Source organism: Octodon degus, unplaced genomic scaffold (assembly GCF_000260255.1).
Source record: "Octodon degus isolate 3935 unplaced genomic scaffold, OctDeg1.0 scaffold00045, whole genome shotgun sequence".
In the NCBI taxonomy this organism is placed as follows: domain Eukaryota; kingdom Metazoa; phylum Chordata; class Mammalia; order Rodentia; family Octodontidae; genus Octodon; species Octodon degus.
The window spans coordinates 4,684,543-4,703,612 of record NW_004524621.1 but is presented as its reverse complement, the minus strand read 5'-3'; the positions used below and the strand labels follow the sequence as shown (position 1 = coordinate 4,703,612).

The 19,070-nt window shown below is 47.4% G+C and overlaps 1 protein-coding gene across 1 annotated transcript in view; it reads right to left on the bottom strand.

The window, feature by feature from the left end:
* Nucleotides 1-19,063, bottom strand: part of Dscam (DS cell adhesion molecule) — a 643,291-nt gene extending 624,228 nt beyond the window's left edge. Inside the window, exon 1 of the mRNA XM_004631794.1 lies at nucleotides 18,955-19,063. Within this exon, the coding sequence (XP_004631851.1) occupies nucleotides 18,955-18,997 (43 nt within the window). The 5' untranslated portion in view covers nucleotides 18,998-19,063. The remainder of the gene's footprint in view (nucleotides 1-18,954) is intronic.
* Nucleotides 19,064-19,070: the final 7 nt, after the last annotated feature.

Genomic DNA, 19,070 nt, shown 5'->3' with positions numbered 1-19,070 from the left:
GCTGGGACCTGGGGTGTGTGGTGCTGGGACCTGGGGTGTGTGGTCCTGGGACCTGGGACCTGGGGTGTGTGGCCCTGGGACCTGGGGTGTGTGGCCCTGGGACCTGGGGTGTGTGGCCCTGGGAACTGGGGTGTGTGGTGCTGGGATCTAGGGTGTGTGGTGCTAGGATCTGGGGTGTGTGGTGCTGGGACCTGGGGTGTATGGCCCTGGGACCTGGGGTATGTGGCGCTGGGACCTGAGGTGTGTGGCCCTGGGACCTGGGGTGTGTGGTGCTGGGATCTGGGGTGTGTGGTGCTGGGATCTAGGGTGTGTGGTGCTGGGACCTGGTGTGTGTGGTTACTAAGTCGGCCCACTCACTGATTTCAGTGGGTGTGAGTGCTATACCCACCCCGGGGGTGGACAGTCTGTAAAATAAAAGAAGCAAAAAATAGATGTTCAGTAAATACATGTTGGAAAACTTTTAAGCCAAATAGGTTTGTATTTCCTGAAGTATGAGTCACATTTTGCATATTACATAAATGTTCAACAAACTCCTTTTTTAAATATAAGGTATTCTTATTGCTACGCCTTTGTGGAGGGACAGAGTCGAAAATACTCAGGTACAATGCTTCTTGACTTTTCAGTAAATGCACACATCCAAATCTCCACATGGAGAAACTGGCACCACACCAGAAAAAAAGTCAAATGAAGTAGAACCAAAGATTGCCATGGCACTGGGCTGCCAAGCTCCACCCTGCTTCTCCTGTGATAGTTCAACCAGCAATGGCTTCCTCGCACCCACAACCCATGCAGCGTGGTGCTAGATGACTAGAATATGGAGGATAGTCTGACAGACAAGGCCTGGCTGCCCAGGCTGGGGAGCAGAAGGGGACCACCCACTGCTCCATCTCCCAGCAGTTGCAGGGAACTGGTTGCACAACTAGGAGAGAGGCTGAGGTTCCCATGTCCAGGTCCATTTCCAGGAGCCTCTCTGGAGGGGCCCCTGGGCTAAAGTTAAGTGCAACACAAAAGCAGGGCATGAGAGAAGTTGGCTCAAAGTCCCCAGCACCACAAGCTGTGAATAGAAGGGGCAAGGCAAAACAGAGTTCAGCAAGCCACAGCAAAGTCCATGACGGTGGAAGGGGATGGGTGTGATGTAGCTGGTGGAGCTGAGATCCCATATAACCACTGGTGATGCAACAAGAAGCCTCAGAGGTTGCACAGGGAGCACCATATATCTGTGGAGGGGAAGGGACCCATGCAGGCTCTGACCAGAGGACTGGTGAGGCCTGGTTCCGATTTCAGGCCCTCACTCTGGCTGTGACCTCGGGGTCCCTGGCAGCAGGACATGGCCAGGGTCCAGCATAGCAGGGTGGAAGAGGAAACCTGTGCTGGTGGTGCGAAGGGCAGAGAGGCACGAGCAAGGATTCCACAGTGACCAAAGCAGGAAGTGAGTGTGGGTGGCGAGGTGCATGAGAGGCAGGCGTGGGGTGAAGGCCCAGGAGTCTTGGTTGAAGAGTGGGCTCTGAGGTGCCTGAGATTCTCATGGGGAGACATCAAGTCTTCGGTGGATCTGAGGGAAGCTAGAGCCAGGCATTTGAATGTGAAGCACCATTTGCATGAAGATGGCTTTAAAGCCTTGGCCTAAACTAAAACCTACATAAAGTAAAAATGGAGCAGAAGAGGGCAATCACAAGGACCAAGCTCCCAGGTGATGAAGCAGGAGCAGGCTGACCACAGGGGAAATGTCAGAAAAAGATCTGAGAGGTAGCAGCTAGGGCTGCAGAAAGGAAGCTGGGAGGCTGTGGCGTCCAGGGTCCACGCAATGGCAGTAGGGAGTGACAGGGATCCACCAAGAGGTGGGACAAGGTGAAGACATGAATCACAGAGTTCACCAGCAAATTCCACAGGCAATTTCAGTGGCAAGGTGAGGACATGTGTGGGACTGAAAGACAAGGCAGAGAACTGAGTTCAGACTGTTTTTGAAGTATGCACAGACCAACTGGTGACTTGTTGTCCTTGTGAATGGAAGACATGGAGATGTGGCTGCAGTGTTTGAGGTGTGGACAGTGGCTCCATGTTCAGTGAGGTAGGAGGGCTTCAGGAAAGACACTGAATCCCTCCCTCTCCCGTGGAGGCCCAGATTGACAGAAAGAACAGGTATAGACACTTCCACAGCGAAGATGCTGGAGGAGCCAGTCCAGTAGTTCTCCAGGTTCCTCTGAATTCTCAGTAATAAAATGAGATCCTGGCTGGAGTATCGGAATGGGTGGGGGAGTCTGGGCTTGGGGAGCAGGAGCACCATGCAGACACAGGTCACAGCCAGGGCAAGAATGAGGAGCGGAGAGCAGAGCCCAAGCCCATGGGAACTCTGGGGTCCAGGTTGAGAGCCCCTGTTGGGATGGCAGTGTATGACATTCCTCCTGCAAGCATGCTGCTCTGGGACAGCAGCACATAGGGTTCATCTTGAGACCTGAGGACTTAGGGTACCCCTGAGCACTGGGTGACATGGCTTCCAAGGAAAGTAAGTCAGCAAGAAAGTGAAGGACAAGGCCAAGGAACCACCGGTGTCCTAGACAAGGTGTTGAGATACCTACCTGGCATCATTACCTGAAATCTGCAGGGTTCACCATGGAAACTGCTAGGGAGGATGCCTGGGTGTGGGAATGGGGAGGCGACCAGATGCTAGCACACAGCGCAGGCAGCGCATGTACAGGAATACGCTGGAGCCTGGTCTGGAATTTCAGAGAGACTTCAATTAAAACCAACCTCAGAACTCCCACACAAGTCACATTTTCCTAGCATCTTCTTTGGGGAAACAATGTTCTCTATCCACCTGACTCCCTGGTATAAGTTGTGTTCCAGTGCCTCCAAACACTGCCACTAAAATACTATGGTGCTCAGGAATCAGCATGTTAGGAGCTCTTTGGTTGACAAGATGCCCCAAAAGCAAGGTGCAAGATCAAATGAAATTTTGCACTGAGGCAGGTTCAAACCCTGCCTCTGTCACTGGCTGGAGGCTTCATTTTACCTTGGTCAGCCTTGATTTTCCCCAAGAGAAAAATATGAACAATAATTACATGTATCTCAAAGACTTGTCTGGTGATTAAATGAAATGATAAAATACAGCACTTATCACAGTTCCTAAAACAAATAAGAGCGTGACAATGGTCATCAATTAGAATGAATAGGTTCGATCAATACTCCATAAAAAAGTGAGTCTATAGACATCACCATCACTGTAAACCTCAGAGTGCTTAACCTGCGAGAGGAAGCCACATAGCCATCTGTGGCTGGAGCTTCCCTGAGAAGGCTGGGTGGACACGAATGCAGGCAGTCTCCTTCACTGTGGAGTCTCTGTAGTGGCTCCAGCCACAGCTCTGTGGACACAGCACCCCCACCTACACCATGTATTTGTCATGCAAAGAAGCCTCCTCCAACAGACAGTGACCTGACCTCCCCAACCACCTGCTAAGGCAATACATCGAGCAAGTCCACACCACATCCAAGTGCCAATTAGGAATTTTAAGAATATTTTAAATTAATGACCATTGTTTAATTCTTATTTTCATTAGCACATGCGTGCAGTATATAACGACTTCACTCCTCATGAGGCGATGGTATGGGCGCATGACTCATCTTAATTCTTTCCTTCATCTCCCTAGCAAAATATTTTTATTCTAACTTTGGTGTTGTACAAACTGATGGCCAATTTAGAATAAGTGAAGTATAATAATCTTAAAGACAAATACAAATTCAAACTTCACAGTTGGGGAAAAAGCCTACCACGCAGATGAATGCAATATATGCATTGTCCCTCCTTCAGATTCTTTCTGAAAACAGGATACAGCACCAGGAAATAGTGCTACCACTGAAGCGGATAAAAGTTAATTAACCTGTCCTTCCCTCACCTAACATAATAAGTGGCAAGGAAAGATAAGACAAATTTTCCATATTTGCATGCTGGTTTTTAAAATTGGATACCTCACCTGCCCTTGTGATTCTCTATTGCTCAACCTTAAAGAAAAGTTAAAGTCATCATTTTCAGGAAGATCTGATGTGCAGATAATTTAGCAGAGGACCCCAGATTATGTGGAATCAAAATGTCACCTGACCAGGAGGTGGAACTCAGAATCCCCAAATATAATTTCACTGTCTGTGAAGCCAAGATACAAACCTGTTCATCCACTCAAGGGTGACGGGTGCAGCCTTCATTCTGCTCTCTAACAGTCGTGAGCACTGTGTGGAATCGCACCTTCCTTGCAATTTCAGTGATACTAACACTCACCTCCCAGCTGTGGGCCATATCAGAATGCTCTGCACACCACACTGAATGTACTACCCCACTGTAGGTGACAAATGCCAAACGTCATCTACTACTGTCCTTGTTATCACTACTGGAGACCAACCTCCTGTATGTCACATGGTAACTTAGATGTCTACTTATGTCAGGAGCTCAAAGAATAGGAGTTTTCCTTAGCTATTTTACTTTTTTTTATGTATTTGCTACAGGGTCTCACTACACAGCTTGGACTCATACCAGTTCTGTTTTCAGCCTCCCCAGCACTGGGATTACAGGCATGCACCCTTATGCCTTGGTCTGGGTGGCAGCTCAGTGCGCCTGAGGGCAGGGCTGGTGCAGCAAGTGTTAACTCTTTTCCTTTATAATGGAGAGAATTACAAGCACAAGCCCCTCTTCCAGAGACAGCCAAGAGATTTTAATTTCCATGAGTGAGATCCTGTGATTTTCAGAAAAGGATGAGGAAACGCTAGGCACGCTTGTGTACATTTCCTGAGGATTCTCTCTCCTATGGCCCAGCAGTTCTTAGACAGGGAACCCACTCGTCAGTGAATGGTGGCAGTTTCCAGCCAGGCCAAAGTGCCTGGATAGAAAAAATGACCTCACTGTGTTCACAAGGAGAAGAAAAACAAGAGGACACAGAACAGCCCAAGCCTGGCTGAGCTCCCTGGGGAACATCATGAGCCACACCCCCTCTGGTCTTAGAGTAAAGAAACAGCACAACAGTATTACCATCACTATTCCTCACACACAGTCTGTGCAGTACATCTGAAATGTCTTACCTCAGAAAGCTCAGACATGTTTTCATTCAACAAACCTCCACGTCACTCCGACCTCAACCCTCGGCATGCAAAAGCAGACTGAAGAAATGGCGACTAGAAGAGTACCAAACACTTCAGACCATGTTCTTAACGAGCAAAATAAAATCATACAGTGCTTTTTCATGGAACTACAAACTTGAGGTAAGCACAGCATCCAAGGGCCTCCACATACATGGAGCATTCCCCAAGGTGATGCCTAGGAGGGAGGACAAAGAGGCCCAGACCACGCCTCCCCTGCCTCAGCCACTTTCTCTGCACACGTATGCACCCTCTTCAAGCATTTTCCACATCAAAGAAACTAGGTTTCCATGTTTCGAGTAGCCTCTCTGGTCTGGCCCTTCTCTCTGGTCTGGTCTTCTGACCTGGCCGTCCCTTGTGTCAGGCAGCAGAGGGGCTATGCAGCACCCCAGGAGCAAGAATCCACAGCCACAGGAAGACGGCCCTCCGCAGCCCGTGGGACAGAGTACTCCAGACCTGGCAACCAGGCAAGAGAAGATGCTCTCAGAGTAACCAGTACACAGACTGCATTCTGGTTCCATCATCTGATCAAATGCTCATTGGCTCACTCACTGGACAGGAAGTAGCTAAAGGGACTCAGCAGACCCCCTGAACCCATGTCCCTGGTGATGAACCACAGAACATAGACTTGGTTTTTTTTATTAATCCATTAAAAAGAAAAGAAAGACATAGAAAATAGAGTCACCTATGCCAGCCATATTGTAGCTGAAGAAATGGTAGATAAAGTTCCCTTTGGAACATCTATCTTCACCTCTCACCAAAATTCTCCCAGAACCCTTGCTAAAGCACAAACAGGCTCTATCAGAGCAACTAGCCTCTACACTGGCTAGCTCGGGCCCCTCACCCCCTGCACTGTTAGCCAGTAGTGCCCAACAATTCTTTATCGGGGCAGCGCACTGACCACTGCGGTATCCCCAGCCTCCATCCACATGCTGCCAATAGCAAGCCCTATCAGGGCTGCCACACACAGCCTTATCACCAGACATTGGTCTACACTCCCCTATAGGCACAGAACTGCTCTCTGCTGAAAACCACTGATCTCACTATAGGACAGAATCTGTTAGGACCTTGCTCCTCATAAAAATAATCAAGTCATAAAAATGATGAAGGAGATCCTGTTAACATTGCCACCTGCTAAAAATAATGAGCACAAAATAATAGTTGCTTAGTTCCACAGAGTTCATGATATGTTGTATCTTGCTCTTTTCTGGCACTTTATAATAGCCCTGTAGTGACTCACAGGGTCTGCGCTGGTGCCGTTCAGCAGAAGCGTTCAGTGCCGGCCTGGCCCCTGCAGTGGTAGTGAACCTACGGCACCCGGGCTGCAGCATGCTGTTTGTTATCACAGAAAGCCCTACAAGGTTTGCATTGCTGAGAGGAAGACACGCCTGTCACCCAGGGCAGCCCCGAGTGGGGTACAGCACTCTGGTTCCAGAAACTGTCATAGACATTGTCATTGCTCAAGCACATGAGGAGGAGAGATGGCCGGATCCCCACTTGCAAACCACCCAGGTTCAGGAAGCATGTGGCCTCTTAGTTTAAAAATCCTTTACTGGCAAGCACAAAGTCCTGAGTTCAATTCACAGTAAAAAAAAAAAAAAAATCTTTAAAATTTGGTAGTGATACGGTTTACTCAGACTCTAGTAACATACAGATTTGCAAAAAGGTTGAGTGAGGTTTTTTTTTTCCTTAAGACAGTCATCATTTTAATTGAACATGGTTGAGCATTCTAAGACATGGAGATAACAGTCTTAGATTTTTGACTGTTCAGTGATATGAAAGTTTTGCCTACACTTGCAAAATAAATAGGAAGGGCTGACACCCCCACTTCTTTTGGTCCTTATTATATTTTTACTCTCTTCTCTGTAAGTAGATTGTACAATAAATGTGCCTTTAAATTTAGTTTTTAAAAAGGCCTCCCAAGCACGGGGGACGTGGCCTTCCTGTACGCTCAGTACATGCAAGTGCAGTGCTGCTGTTCTCTCTCCATTTTTAAGGAGAAAAGGATGCAGAGTAGCCATCTGCCGACAGCTGCACTCCCACCTCTCAGCCCCCACTCCAGTCGGCCCAGCGACCCCCACCGCCCAGATCAGGAGGTAGCCCCTGAGAAGAGCTGTCCTCCCCCAGAGGCGATGGAGCCTCTAGGGAAAAGCACTCAACACAAAATTATGGAATAAATATCTTCTCAGGGGTTAAGGTGATTTGTCCTAATAATAAATCTGAGTCACACAACCTCTAGTTTTGATTTTTTATCAAGAAAGTCATTCACTATTTACAATTACTTCTGGATCTCAGGCAGCTTATTGAATCCAATGATGGAAATATATATTGCCCTTTCTTCCTGTTGAGAGCTAAGAAAGGGTGACCTACTCCAGATGAAAATGGAAAGGGAACAGTCTGTGCCAGACTCTGTTGGCTCCATGGCTCCTCAGCATCAGAGAGAACCTGGAAGCTATTTTAAACCAGTGTCTTCTTCCACACACGCCCTAGGCGGGGCTTACGGCTTCTTAGTACAATACTCTCCCTTTTAAGAATTTTTTTTTTGAAGGTGCATAAGTGTAAGAGCCTATTCTTGCAAAGAAACAGATCATCCACCCAGCTGTGGGAGATGAGTAAGCAAGAACTGTGGGCCGTCAGCTACGGGGGCGCTCACCCCTTCTCTTCTTAAGTGGAAACTCACAATGGCTGAGCTGTGGGGTCATCTCAGTAGCAAATCACGGTAACATGTCCAATGGAGTAGAACATCAAACTTGCTTAAGATGCCTAGATGGGAAAGGTTATTTTTAATATTATCTAAAATAAGATCTTGGGACACAAAAAGATATTTTTAAGGTTCTGAATTTAGGCCTTTCGGCAGCACACATCTGAGTCTATTTTAGTTCAAAAATCAAGGACACACTGTTTTGAAAGATTATTCCATTCCATCATTAATAACTGCCCTCGATTTTAACATATATGTGGTAAGGTCTAAAATGCAGGTATAGGGAGCAGGGATATAAACATCTGCCTGGCAAGTGCAAGGTCCTGAGTTCGATCCCTGGTACCATAAAATAAAATAAAATATAGATGTAACCACATACGCTTTTCGCTCTTCTGCAGATGACAGCCTTGCTAATGACATACCTTTGTGATAAATACAGTCAACATGCAATCATTTCCCTAAAAGAAGAGCAGAGGATGAGAAAATCCACAGAGCCAAAAATCCCATAGCCCTCCACGCACAGCTTTCAAATGAGCCTGGGTGCTAATATATGGATGAAGCCACGTGGAAGCTTCTGAGGGTGGCAATGAAAGTCAACAGTGAAGTCAGGGCTTTCCCACTGAGCAACGTCCCCAACCCTTCTCAGAGGTTTTAAGACACTGTCTCCTAAGTTACCAGGCTCCCCAAGATGGGCTCGCACTTGTCATCCTCCTGCCTCACCCAGAGTTGCTGGATGGAGGGTGGGCACCACTACGCTTGTCCTAGTGCATCTCTTATGCTTGCTCAGTGGAGGAACCAAATGGGTTTCCACTGTCTTGGAGCCACATGGCCTCTTTGAGCTTCAAAGGTCTTCTGTGCTACAAACACCAGTGCCTAGTGGAGAAGGGGTCAATGTGACTCCATTGCAGGCACATCCATAACCAAAGCAGCTGCTGTTAATAACCAGAAGATTAAATATGTTCAAATAAGAAGAAAAATGAGATAGGTACAAGGGGAGGGAGCAAGAGAGAATGTATGCATGCACATGCAAGACAGAGAGAGAGAGTGAGAGTGAGAAAGAGAGAGAGAGAAAGAGAGACAGAGACAGAGAGACTAACACACAGGTGAGTCACACTATGAGGATCATGCCAGCAGTGATCCTCTATGCCTCCCTTTCTACCCTGAGCCTTTCCTGACATCAGTGCCCCTCAGACCAGAGATCAGGCACAATAAAGGTGGTATGGCCATAGACAACCAACCTCCATAAAAGCTGCCCACATTCTTTTGCTACTCAGTGAAATCCTAACTCAGCATCAAAACCCCCTCCCATAAATCAGTGCCCCACATGGAGCTCTCCAACAGTATAATGCTGTTGCTGGACTCTCCTGGGCCAACTGCCTGGCTCATGTTTGAGCCTGCCCCTCAACCAGGAATCAGGCAGCCCCTTTCTCGGGGAGCACCTGTGTCTGTGAAGATGGATCACAGGCCATGTGGCCAGAAGATCCAAAGTCAGGCTACAGGAGCAGTCTATTCCAGCGATCAGAGTAGCGAACAGTGATTTGTAACTTGGGGGACTCCCGGAATGGTAAGGAAAATGACAAAGGCACATGCCACAATTGGAAACACCTGGGAAGTATTTTCAACCTCAGCCCTTTCCCAGGGTACTTCTGAGTTTCTCATGGGAAGACCAGAAAAACACAACATAACTTCCTCTCCCAAGCTAGGCATTGAGAACTGGGCTCCTGACTCGTACTAGGGGTGGAGGATCCAGACAGAGGGGCACTACCTAGAACCTAGCCCAAGGCATCAACAGACAAAGCCCTCCCTCCTTACTCACACACCTCTTATCCAAGGTGTGCAGAAGCGAGTAGTAGTTCAACCTCCTCCTCCTCCACAGTCCTGTTCTTCCTATCAAACTTTGCTTCCACTGTCTTTGAAGCCTTCACGATATTCTAATGCTCTAAATCTCAGCAATGATGACATTATGGTACATGGAGGGGTATGGTTTAAATCTAGAATATCTCTCCAACATCTCAAGGGTTCAGAGGTGGGGCTTTTGGAAGGTGATGTTCTACTCACAGCATTGTTCTATTCAACAGTGGATGGACTCAGTGATCAGTTCATAGCTAAATGTGCTGTTAGGAGGTGGGGCCTGGTTGGGCAAGGTGTGTCACTGGGTACATCTCCATCCTTTCGAGGGTGTGTCTCCAGCCACTGTGCCCACCTTTTCTCTCTACTTTGTAGCTGTCATGAAGTGAGTGGTGTTCTCCCACCATGACCTTCTGCCATGATGCTCCTGCTGAGAACCAGCCAACTGCAGACTGAATTCCCAGAGCCATCAACCAAATTAAAGCTCTCCTCCTCTGAATCGTGGCTGTTGGGTATTTTATCCCACTGCCAGGAAAATAATGCACACGGTCTCTTGTGACTATGAATAACAAGGGGTCTGGCTGGTGACATGAGCTCTCACAGACAGATGAATTAATTACTGGTCAAAGTTAAGTACCTAAGTGGCACCAAGATCCTTTCTAGGTCAACATTTTTTCTATCCAAAAATTTCTCTATAAACATACAACTCAACCTATTGTAAAACATCAGTCATGAAAGAGTTAAGAGTTACTGGTTCTGATTAGCCATCAGACACACACACACACACACACACACACACACACACACACACACTGTAATTAGCTACCCCACTCAGCCTCTGCTGTCACAATAAGGTACCAGAGACCCCTAGCTGGGCTTGCCAAGTTAAATAACTTGCAGGAGGATATTCCTGGCCCTTAGAGAGCATTTCATATTTCTTATGCACTTCCTTTTCACTACCCAAAGAAGCAAGCAGAGGATGACCCTTTAGAGGAACTGTCAATGCCAAAATCTGGCAGGGACTAGAGTCGCGAGGCGCCCTCTCCATGGTGCTGAGTGGCCCCGTTCACAGGGCACAGCCTTCGCTGTTGTTGGGTGCCTTCGGCTCATCCCTGCAGTCTCACAAGTAATATCACAATGTGTTGTTATTTCTCCCTGGCAGCTATACATCAGTTATTAAAAAATGCTCCACAGCTGATATTAAGAAATAAACACTGTAATTAAGCAGTCTGGGATTTGGGGCTTTCAGTGTCCTGTGGGAACTCGGGATCAAATCACACCACAGCAGGGCTACTGTGGAGAGCAGAAATAGATCTCAAGTTTCTCTCATGAGAAAATATGTTTACTTGAAATACAAAGTTTCCTAAATAGAGGTCAGTTCCTCCACAGAGAAAGAAGGAAAAATACATTTTAAGTGCATATAAAACTGCAGTGGTTCTCAGCACCTTCATGCTTGCCTGTCTTGTGATAAAATCATGTGAGTTGCCCCCTCACCCTGCGGTCCAGGCATGAGTGAAAAAGCAAGGCTCCCAAAACAGTCAGCCTGGACTGAGATTAAGAGAGGGGACCGAAAGAGTCTCCACCACAATCCTCCACTTCAGACAGCCGGCTGCTCTGTCCAGTGACCCAAGCACCCCGGGCCCAGTCCTCGCTTGGAGCAGACTACATGGTGACCTATGAAGATCCAGAAGCTGTGGGGACCCTGAGGCCACCCCGGGACTGAAACTGTCACACCATTATTTTGCAGACCTAACAACCGAGAGACAGTTTCAATATATAGAAGGAACTATAAACTGACTTCCACTGTATGTGCACAGTGCGAGGACTCATGTACATTCTGCGTGGGCAGGCTTGCTGCTGCCTTCTATTTCTATATCTGAATGTTAAGAGAATCAAATCTCATGAGTCAAAATCAAGAATTAAATCATGTAGATGTCTTTCCACCACCACCTCAGTGTGCCCATGCAAAGTGTGGACAGAAGGCTTATAAAACGATCCATGTTACAGATTGTTTTTTCCTAAAAGAAAAGGCAAAGGCTTTACACAGCATCAGACTGTGGCCAAGCCCAGACATGACCCGAATCCCAATTGCCAACCTGTAAACCAGCAGAACATCCCTGCACATACATAGATCCGACTATGAATAGAAAATAAGGCCCACTTCCAACAAGTAAAATGAAACCGTGATAAGGGAAAGGTGCAGTGCTAGGAAGGAAGTCATTTCTTATTTCTTTCTTTAAAAAAATGTTTTAAATTGTACATATTTAAGGAACCTGCAGGATATTATGTTAAGTGGAAAAAAAGAGAGAGAAAACTACCCCAGTCTCACTTATATGGGTAATAAAATAAAAAACTATTTACCCTCTTAGAGAGAGGAGGCCCTTTCTTGCTGGTCCACTACCATTATGTCAATCAAGCACCCTAAGGCAGTAGCTCCAGGCCCATCAAGGCTGGCTGGACAATTAGAAGTGTGTGTAGCACAGTGTAAAACTGCAGAATTTAATCACAGGTGAACGTGAAAGGACAATGATAAGGTCCCAGTTTAAGCTCTTCTTTAGCGATTGCTGTCCCCCAAACCTGCAAGCCGAGGTCTCCTGGCCAGCACACACTTCTGCACATCCTCTGGGCAGACGGGTAACGCCCAGTCCCTGGGGCAGCGCCACGCTCACACCTGCCCCCTTCTCCATCTTCCCAAGTCTCGTAGGGACCAAAGCCCCTGGAGCATCCACACAAGGTCTGGAGAGAGCCCAGGGTGTCTCCCTGTTCATCCACAGGAACACTGTACCTGGCTCTCCCTCCCTGGTTCTGTCACTGTCTGGGAGTTGGGGGCAGCCAGCAGTGAGTGTTGGCTTTCAACGCTTTCTTTCAGCGTCTTTACCGCTGCATTTAAAAATGGCTTTCTATAAATAGGACTGCTTGCTCACTCTTAAGTCTTACTCACAGTCTCCTGAGTAAAAAATAACTTACACAAGGGCGTAGGCAAGCCTTGTTCTTCGCTGTCACTCTGCCTCTTCCTCGTGGAGTAGCTGCTGTTTACCTCTGCACCGATCTTTTTGATCTGATTCACCCTGTCCGCCAAAATTATAGCCCCCATTTACATAAACCGGGATGCTTTACAAAAGCAAACATGAATCCAATCAGATGGTTTTTGGAACAGAATCCTCAGTGCTGAGCCATATACAACAGAAACAAAAAAAATCAGATTGCCAAAAAAAAAAAAAGAAGATAAATATTATAAGCTGTAAGGCATTTAATTTCATTTTTATATTTGAATAAAAACTGAAGTTTTAACAATGACTAAAACACATTCCCTTCACATTACTTTGATGAGCTACAAACTTTTATATCCAGTTCAGCTGCAAAATAAGATAATGATGAAAACCCCACAAATCCATGGGATGGTAAGAAAACCACAGTGTGCCCTTTCAGGATGATCAAGGCCTAAGAAAGTGAGCTTTATTTTGATATCCGGGGTGGCTCTTTGATGAAGAAGTGAATTCCCAGGAGCCATCACAGAAACTTAAATGTCCATTTGATGTTTCCGTCTGGCCTGAATGTGATGGTGTAACAAACATTGTACAGGAATTTTAAATCACATTACTCAAGAACAAAGGGTCCAGCGCATTGATGAAATGATTGTCTGAGACATCTGATCCACTCCACGTCACATGCAGCACCAAAAGCGATTCTGCTGGGCAGTGTGGCTGGGATGAAGCCCCATCCCCCATTCCAAATGTGAATCCCTTTGGGACAGAGAGGAAAATGCTCCCAGAATCTTTGTAGAAAATAAATGCTTCTACAGCCCCGACTCAGCGTGCCAGAAGAGAGGCAGTAGTAAGGGAAGTTGCAAGGCATGTACACACACACACACACACACACACACACACACACACACACACAACCTCACAAACAGCTCTGCAATTAGAATCAGAGATCCAGGCAAAAGGGTAAACCTGGCAAAGAAGGCAGAAATAAGAAGGATACCAGAAAGTGGCAGAAGACGGGAACGGCAGGATGGGAAAGGAGGGATGGGGGAGATGTCCTTGCTCTCTTCTCTCTCCCTGCACCTCTCCCCCACTGTCTCTGCTCAGTACTGAGAACACACTGAGGAGCACTGCTAGGACCCTGTCTGGGGAGAGAGGCCATCCCTAGGCCAGCCAGCACCATGCTCACCTCGAGTCGGAGGGGGAGGACACCCAGATTTCCAGGAGCAGTTCTCTGTGTCTAGCCCCATGGGCCTCCAACCCCTGAATCAATGTCCAGGGCCCACTGCTGCCTGTGAGACTGCCTCCCACTACACCAGTCAGTGTGGGCATTTCACCCCAGAGCCAAGAACCTTCCATCTGCACTGCCTTAGCTGAACCGGGCCTTCGGCAAGAGAATAGCAACTCTGAATCTTCTTGCATTTTCAAAACATAAAAGAAAAGGTCATGGATCTAGCTAGGGTAGGTAGAGGTTCAGGAGGTAGCAGGCTGGGGATTTCTGTGCCCAGCTCTCTGCACTGCCAAGAGCTAAGATGTGGTTCCCAGAAACAGGTGCTGCCCAATTCACTGGGGGACAGGGGAAGGGCTCTGTCCCCCAGCCCAGCTGGGCCGCAGCCTCAGGATCTGAAGGGACTGCGGAGGAGCACGTCACCACCGCCCCTGTCACCATCAGCAGGGGGAGAAGCTGGCTCCTGGAATGACATTGGAAGGTCAGCCAATCAGGCGCGGAGCTGCCACCTCCAAGTGCACACGCCACTGCCTGCCGGCCCCTTGCGGCTTGGAAGGTGAGCCGAGGCACCCCTCTGCAGACCCTGCGGCCCTGCACTCGCACCTCTTTTCTGTGCACTGCTAGGCTTGAAATACTGCTGGGCACACAGTCATTCTCTTTACATGGAAAACAAAGACTGCCTGGACCAATTCTAGCCTGCTGCTAGCCTGCTCCAGAGCTCCACTTAGCTGGACCTCAGAATGCGCGGGTCTGGGTACTGAGAACCAGAGAGGAACTGGAAGCCTAGGAAACCCGACATCTGTGTGCAGCAGCGCTCCCTCCCTCTGCCAAAGCCCTGCAGCTGGAGTCTGGCGAGGTTTGCCGCCCACTAGTGTCCTGTGGTGGGGACACAATTGACATGCAGGTAGCAGCACCTCACTCTCTCCTAGGCTGATCTGTGGCCACCAAGGCCCAGCATGTGCTTTAGTGTGGCTGACAAGAAAATACCCAGACGGGACTGTGTGTGTGTGCTCCCTAAGACACTGTCTGCCATGGGTAAGGTGGGCCAGGGCACAGCAAAACCAGAAACGCAGCCACCCAGCCTGAAGATACCCATGCGGGCTCTGCCTAATGCCAAGCGTATTCCTTTTCACTGCCTATTATTTATGTGCAAGCCACCTCCATAATCTCACTCATAGAGTTCAGCTAATTTTACAAAATCTGTATGCCTTCAATTGTACAAATGCACACTGCACACATGCTTGACAAACACACCACCTCGACCCAAAATCTCAGTCTCCTTCAGCATTCATAACTCTTTACAAAAGGAGAGCCCCCGTCCCCAACTTCACATCTAGATGCACATCACCTTGGGTCTGCTTGCAGCACAGTTAGTGCAACTTATTTACCTTGCACACATCAGAGAAAAAGGGCCTGGCCAGCTACACACAGGGTGAGGCTTTAGGAGTCTAACTAGGTAATTTGGGAAGTCAAAATTATTTGCCCTAGCACTATACTGTTCTGCACTGATTTTGCCCCAGGATTCAGAGGTCCCCTAAGGCAGCAGTGACCAAGGTGACAACCCAAGTAAGGAGAGAAAAGCATGGAGGTAGATCAGCTGGCATTTATTAAAGGTCTGCCTGGCATTTTGCTTTGCAACCGAGTGCATCTTGTGGGAGCATGCAGCCTCGGTTAAAATGCCTAGGCAGTGGAGATGAACCCTGAAACTCCAAGCTTAATTGTGCCTTGCTTAATCAAGATGAGAGAGAGATCCCATTTTCTGCTTACATATGTTTATGGGAATTACATTTTAAAAACACCTTCAAGGCCCCCAGGTACATAGGTACTTACAAAGCTCTGCTTCTGCAGTTAAATAAAACACCCAGTATGCGGTCGGTAATTCCCTGTGGAGTGAACCAACGATGTCCAAAGGTGCAGCGCACCCACCCAGGCTTCCACGAGCATCCGCCCTCAGGACCCCCAACAGCAGGATACAGTAAATCTCAAGCCCCACAGCTCTAGGAAACACAGTGTCAGGGATGCACATCTATCACAACAGGGCTGTCAGGAAGTAACATGAGCAGATGCCAGGGAGCCCATTTGATTAGGTGTCACTTGGCCGATCTGGAGCACACCTAAGGTCTTCCGGAGAGCTGCAAAGCAGTATGTGCTTGCCAGGGTTAAAACTGAAGGAACCATAATGGGCTGCGATGCCAAAGGCAGCACATGCTGGGCAGACATAGGGTGACGTGTGCATAAGTGTGCACACGCGTGGACCTACTCCTGCCACCCCACCGGGAGCTCTCCCATGAGGGTCTTCTGAGCATTGCAGAGTAAGTCACTGCCCTAAAACGTGGTCCCTGTACCTTACCAGGTGAGGTCACTTGGAAGCCTTTAACCCATGAAGAGACTGCTCTCTCAATTCTCATTTCTGCCCAAAATACTCTCTGCAGGCTGTCCAGCAGCCTGGCTTTTATTAACACATAAATAAACATCCTAGTACATCAGCAATAAAAATGCTGTGATCTACTGTTAAAACGCACATGTATAGGGCATGTGTGATGAGCTCCCCAGAATGTCAATGTGCATAACCTTTTATAAATGAAAAAAAATGTTTATCATATCAAGCATTTTTGGTGTCTGAGGCCCAGCAATAATCAGCTGAGGTATTAGAGCCCATAGGTATTTATCACAGATGTTTTTAAAAAATTAAGGTAGCCCGGTTATTGACCAAAAAAATCCGCTTCATTTTTAAAAATTCTTCTTCATGTCAGTAGGAGCCATTTGCTTTCAAATTTTTAATAGAGTCTTAGAAATAGGCAGTGCTGAAAAGTGGACTTATTTCATTCTGACATGACTATATATTCTGTAATCTTTTGCCCAGTGTGCATTGAATACCATTCTTTAAAGAACTCTAAAGCTGCAAAATGAATGAGCCAAAAATCTTTATGGTCAGGTTTTTAAAATTTATCAGTATTTGATCATATAAAGAGAGAGCCATTTTCATACAAAATAGTGCCATAGCCCCCTGGAAGCCAGGATCAGAACACATACCACAGCAATGTAGAATATTCATTTGCATGTGCCTTTTATAGCTTCTCCTGTATCATACACCCGTGCTCATTATAGTAACAATGATTAATTAGAAGCTGATATTAAAATCTTGAAGACATTATTTGCAGGACTCAACATATGTGCACATAGGTGGGCTCTGCATATATTTCCATATTACAGAAGCCTATTTGAAGCTTCCTACAATCCTATCACTATATAGGACTCTATGTGAAATACCGATGTGAAATGATCGTTCAAAACAGTCACCCACATTTATAGCATCGATGTGCCAGAGATTACATTAATTCATCCCTACATTTTTGTCAGGTATTATAACTTGAACTGAAATATAGATGGTAGTTGGCTAACCATCAGAAGCATGTAACCTCTCTCCTCCTAAAACACACATCTCTCCATAAGACAGACACCCTTTTTCATCCTGCAATGTGGACCTTTCCAAGGAGTCCAGAGATGTTTGCTGTGACAGGTGAGCCAGGCCGTCAAGGCTTGGTGGCCCTGGAACATATCTGTGAGCATTTGTGTCTTTTTGTGACTTGCCATTGGCAGAGCAGCAGAAAAGGCTGCCTTACCTCTAACAACCGCAGCCAGCTAGCTCCCTGATCCACATGTACCCCCAAGGTAAATTCCCCCAGGAAGAGGTAGGACAGGTGCAGTACCCTCTGGGAATGAGGGTGTCTTGTCAGAACTTGTTGCCATTTTTTCCTGCCAGGAATTCTCAAAATGAAAGTTTCAAACACTTTGCTTGAGGTTATATCTGAGAGCAAAGTAGCATTTCCCTGTGAATTTAGGAGGTTCCTTCTTCATTGAGCGCTATCTGTTCTTCGTCATCATTTTTTAATTGGACAACATTCATGCATTTTGTTTGGCCTGTTGAGTGCTGATTCTTAAGCCCTGCCTAGGCAGGCAGAGAAAATGCTTTATGCAGAGGCAGCTCAGAGCTTCCCTGTAGATCTCCAGGAAAATCTTAGAGCCTCCCTTTTCCTTCTCATATTTTTTTACAAGGGCCAGACACCCCCCCCACCCCGCCTCTGCTGTGTAATGGTTTAATTTTCACCGGCAGCAGCAGGTTATGCATTATATGCAGATGTGTGTCCCACAATTTGAAACAGGGAATTGAAGCTCTAGCTACTCCCAGGCAATGTCAAAGGATAGCAATCCCCTCCGGCTTGGCGTGCAAGGAAGCCATTCATACATGTAGGATCATATTTACACGGTGACAAGCCAGCCACAGCAGTCACACTTACTAATTGGGTCTGACTCTGTCAAGAGCAATAGCTTTCTAAATAGCCAGGAAGAAAGCATTTCCAAACAGAATTCTGGCCAGGCATGAGAAAGGACAGACCATTAACAATATTTACAGATTTCATTCCTACAACTATACAGGTGTTTTTTTTGGGGAAAAATATCAACAATTCAGATGATGTAATGTTTATCAGTGCATATTTTTACATAAACTGCTGGGAGGAAAAAGATGTAGTGCAGAGGGGGTGGGGGAGGTGTGGAAGGCTAGATCTTTCCTAAAGCCTTCACTGCTGCTGGGTAAATCCTAGCCGAATTAAAGCGCATGTTTTAAAGGCTCCAAAAAGCTTTGAATCTGAAGGAGCCGATCTTCAGGGTCCCCGCCAGTGCCTGCACCAGAAATGTCGTGCCCCCTTTTTGGTTGCAATATTCCAAGCGGCGCTCTCCCCTCATCCCTCTCCGCAAACCTGGTTTATTCTGAATGAGCCAGCTCTCTAGTGCTGGAGTTAGGCTGGCACTTGGCTAGGTAAGCGCCTTGCTATGATTACAGAGCAGTTTCTCTTCCAGCCTCGCCTCCTCACCTCCTTTCCTCTCCAAGCAATAGCAGTATTTTTTTAATTAAAAGGAAAAAATAAATAAAAGCATGGACACTGAAACAGGGTGAGAGAGGAAGGAGGCAAAGACTGCCCCCGTACACCCAACCTCTTCCCCCATCTCCACCTCCGCGACCACTGCCACCCGGCTCCGCTGCACGCCCCAGACGCCCCGGGCCCGCCGCTCACCATTCGCGAAGCTCTGGAACAAGGAGAGGGCCAGTATCCACATGCCCCTGCTGCAGCCCGGCCTCCCGCGCGCCAGCGAGCGAGCCTCGCGCCGGCCTCGCCCCCCGCGCTCCGCC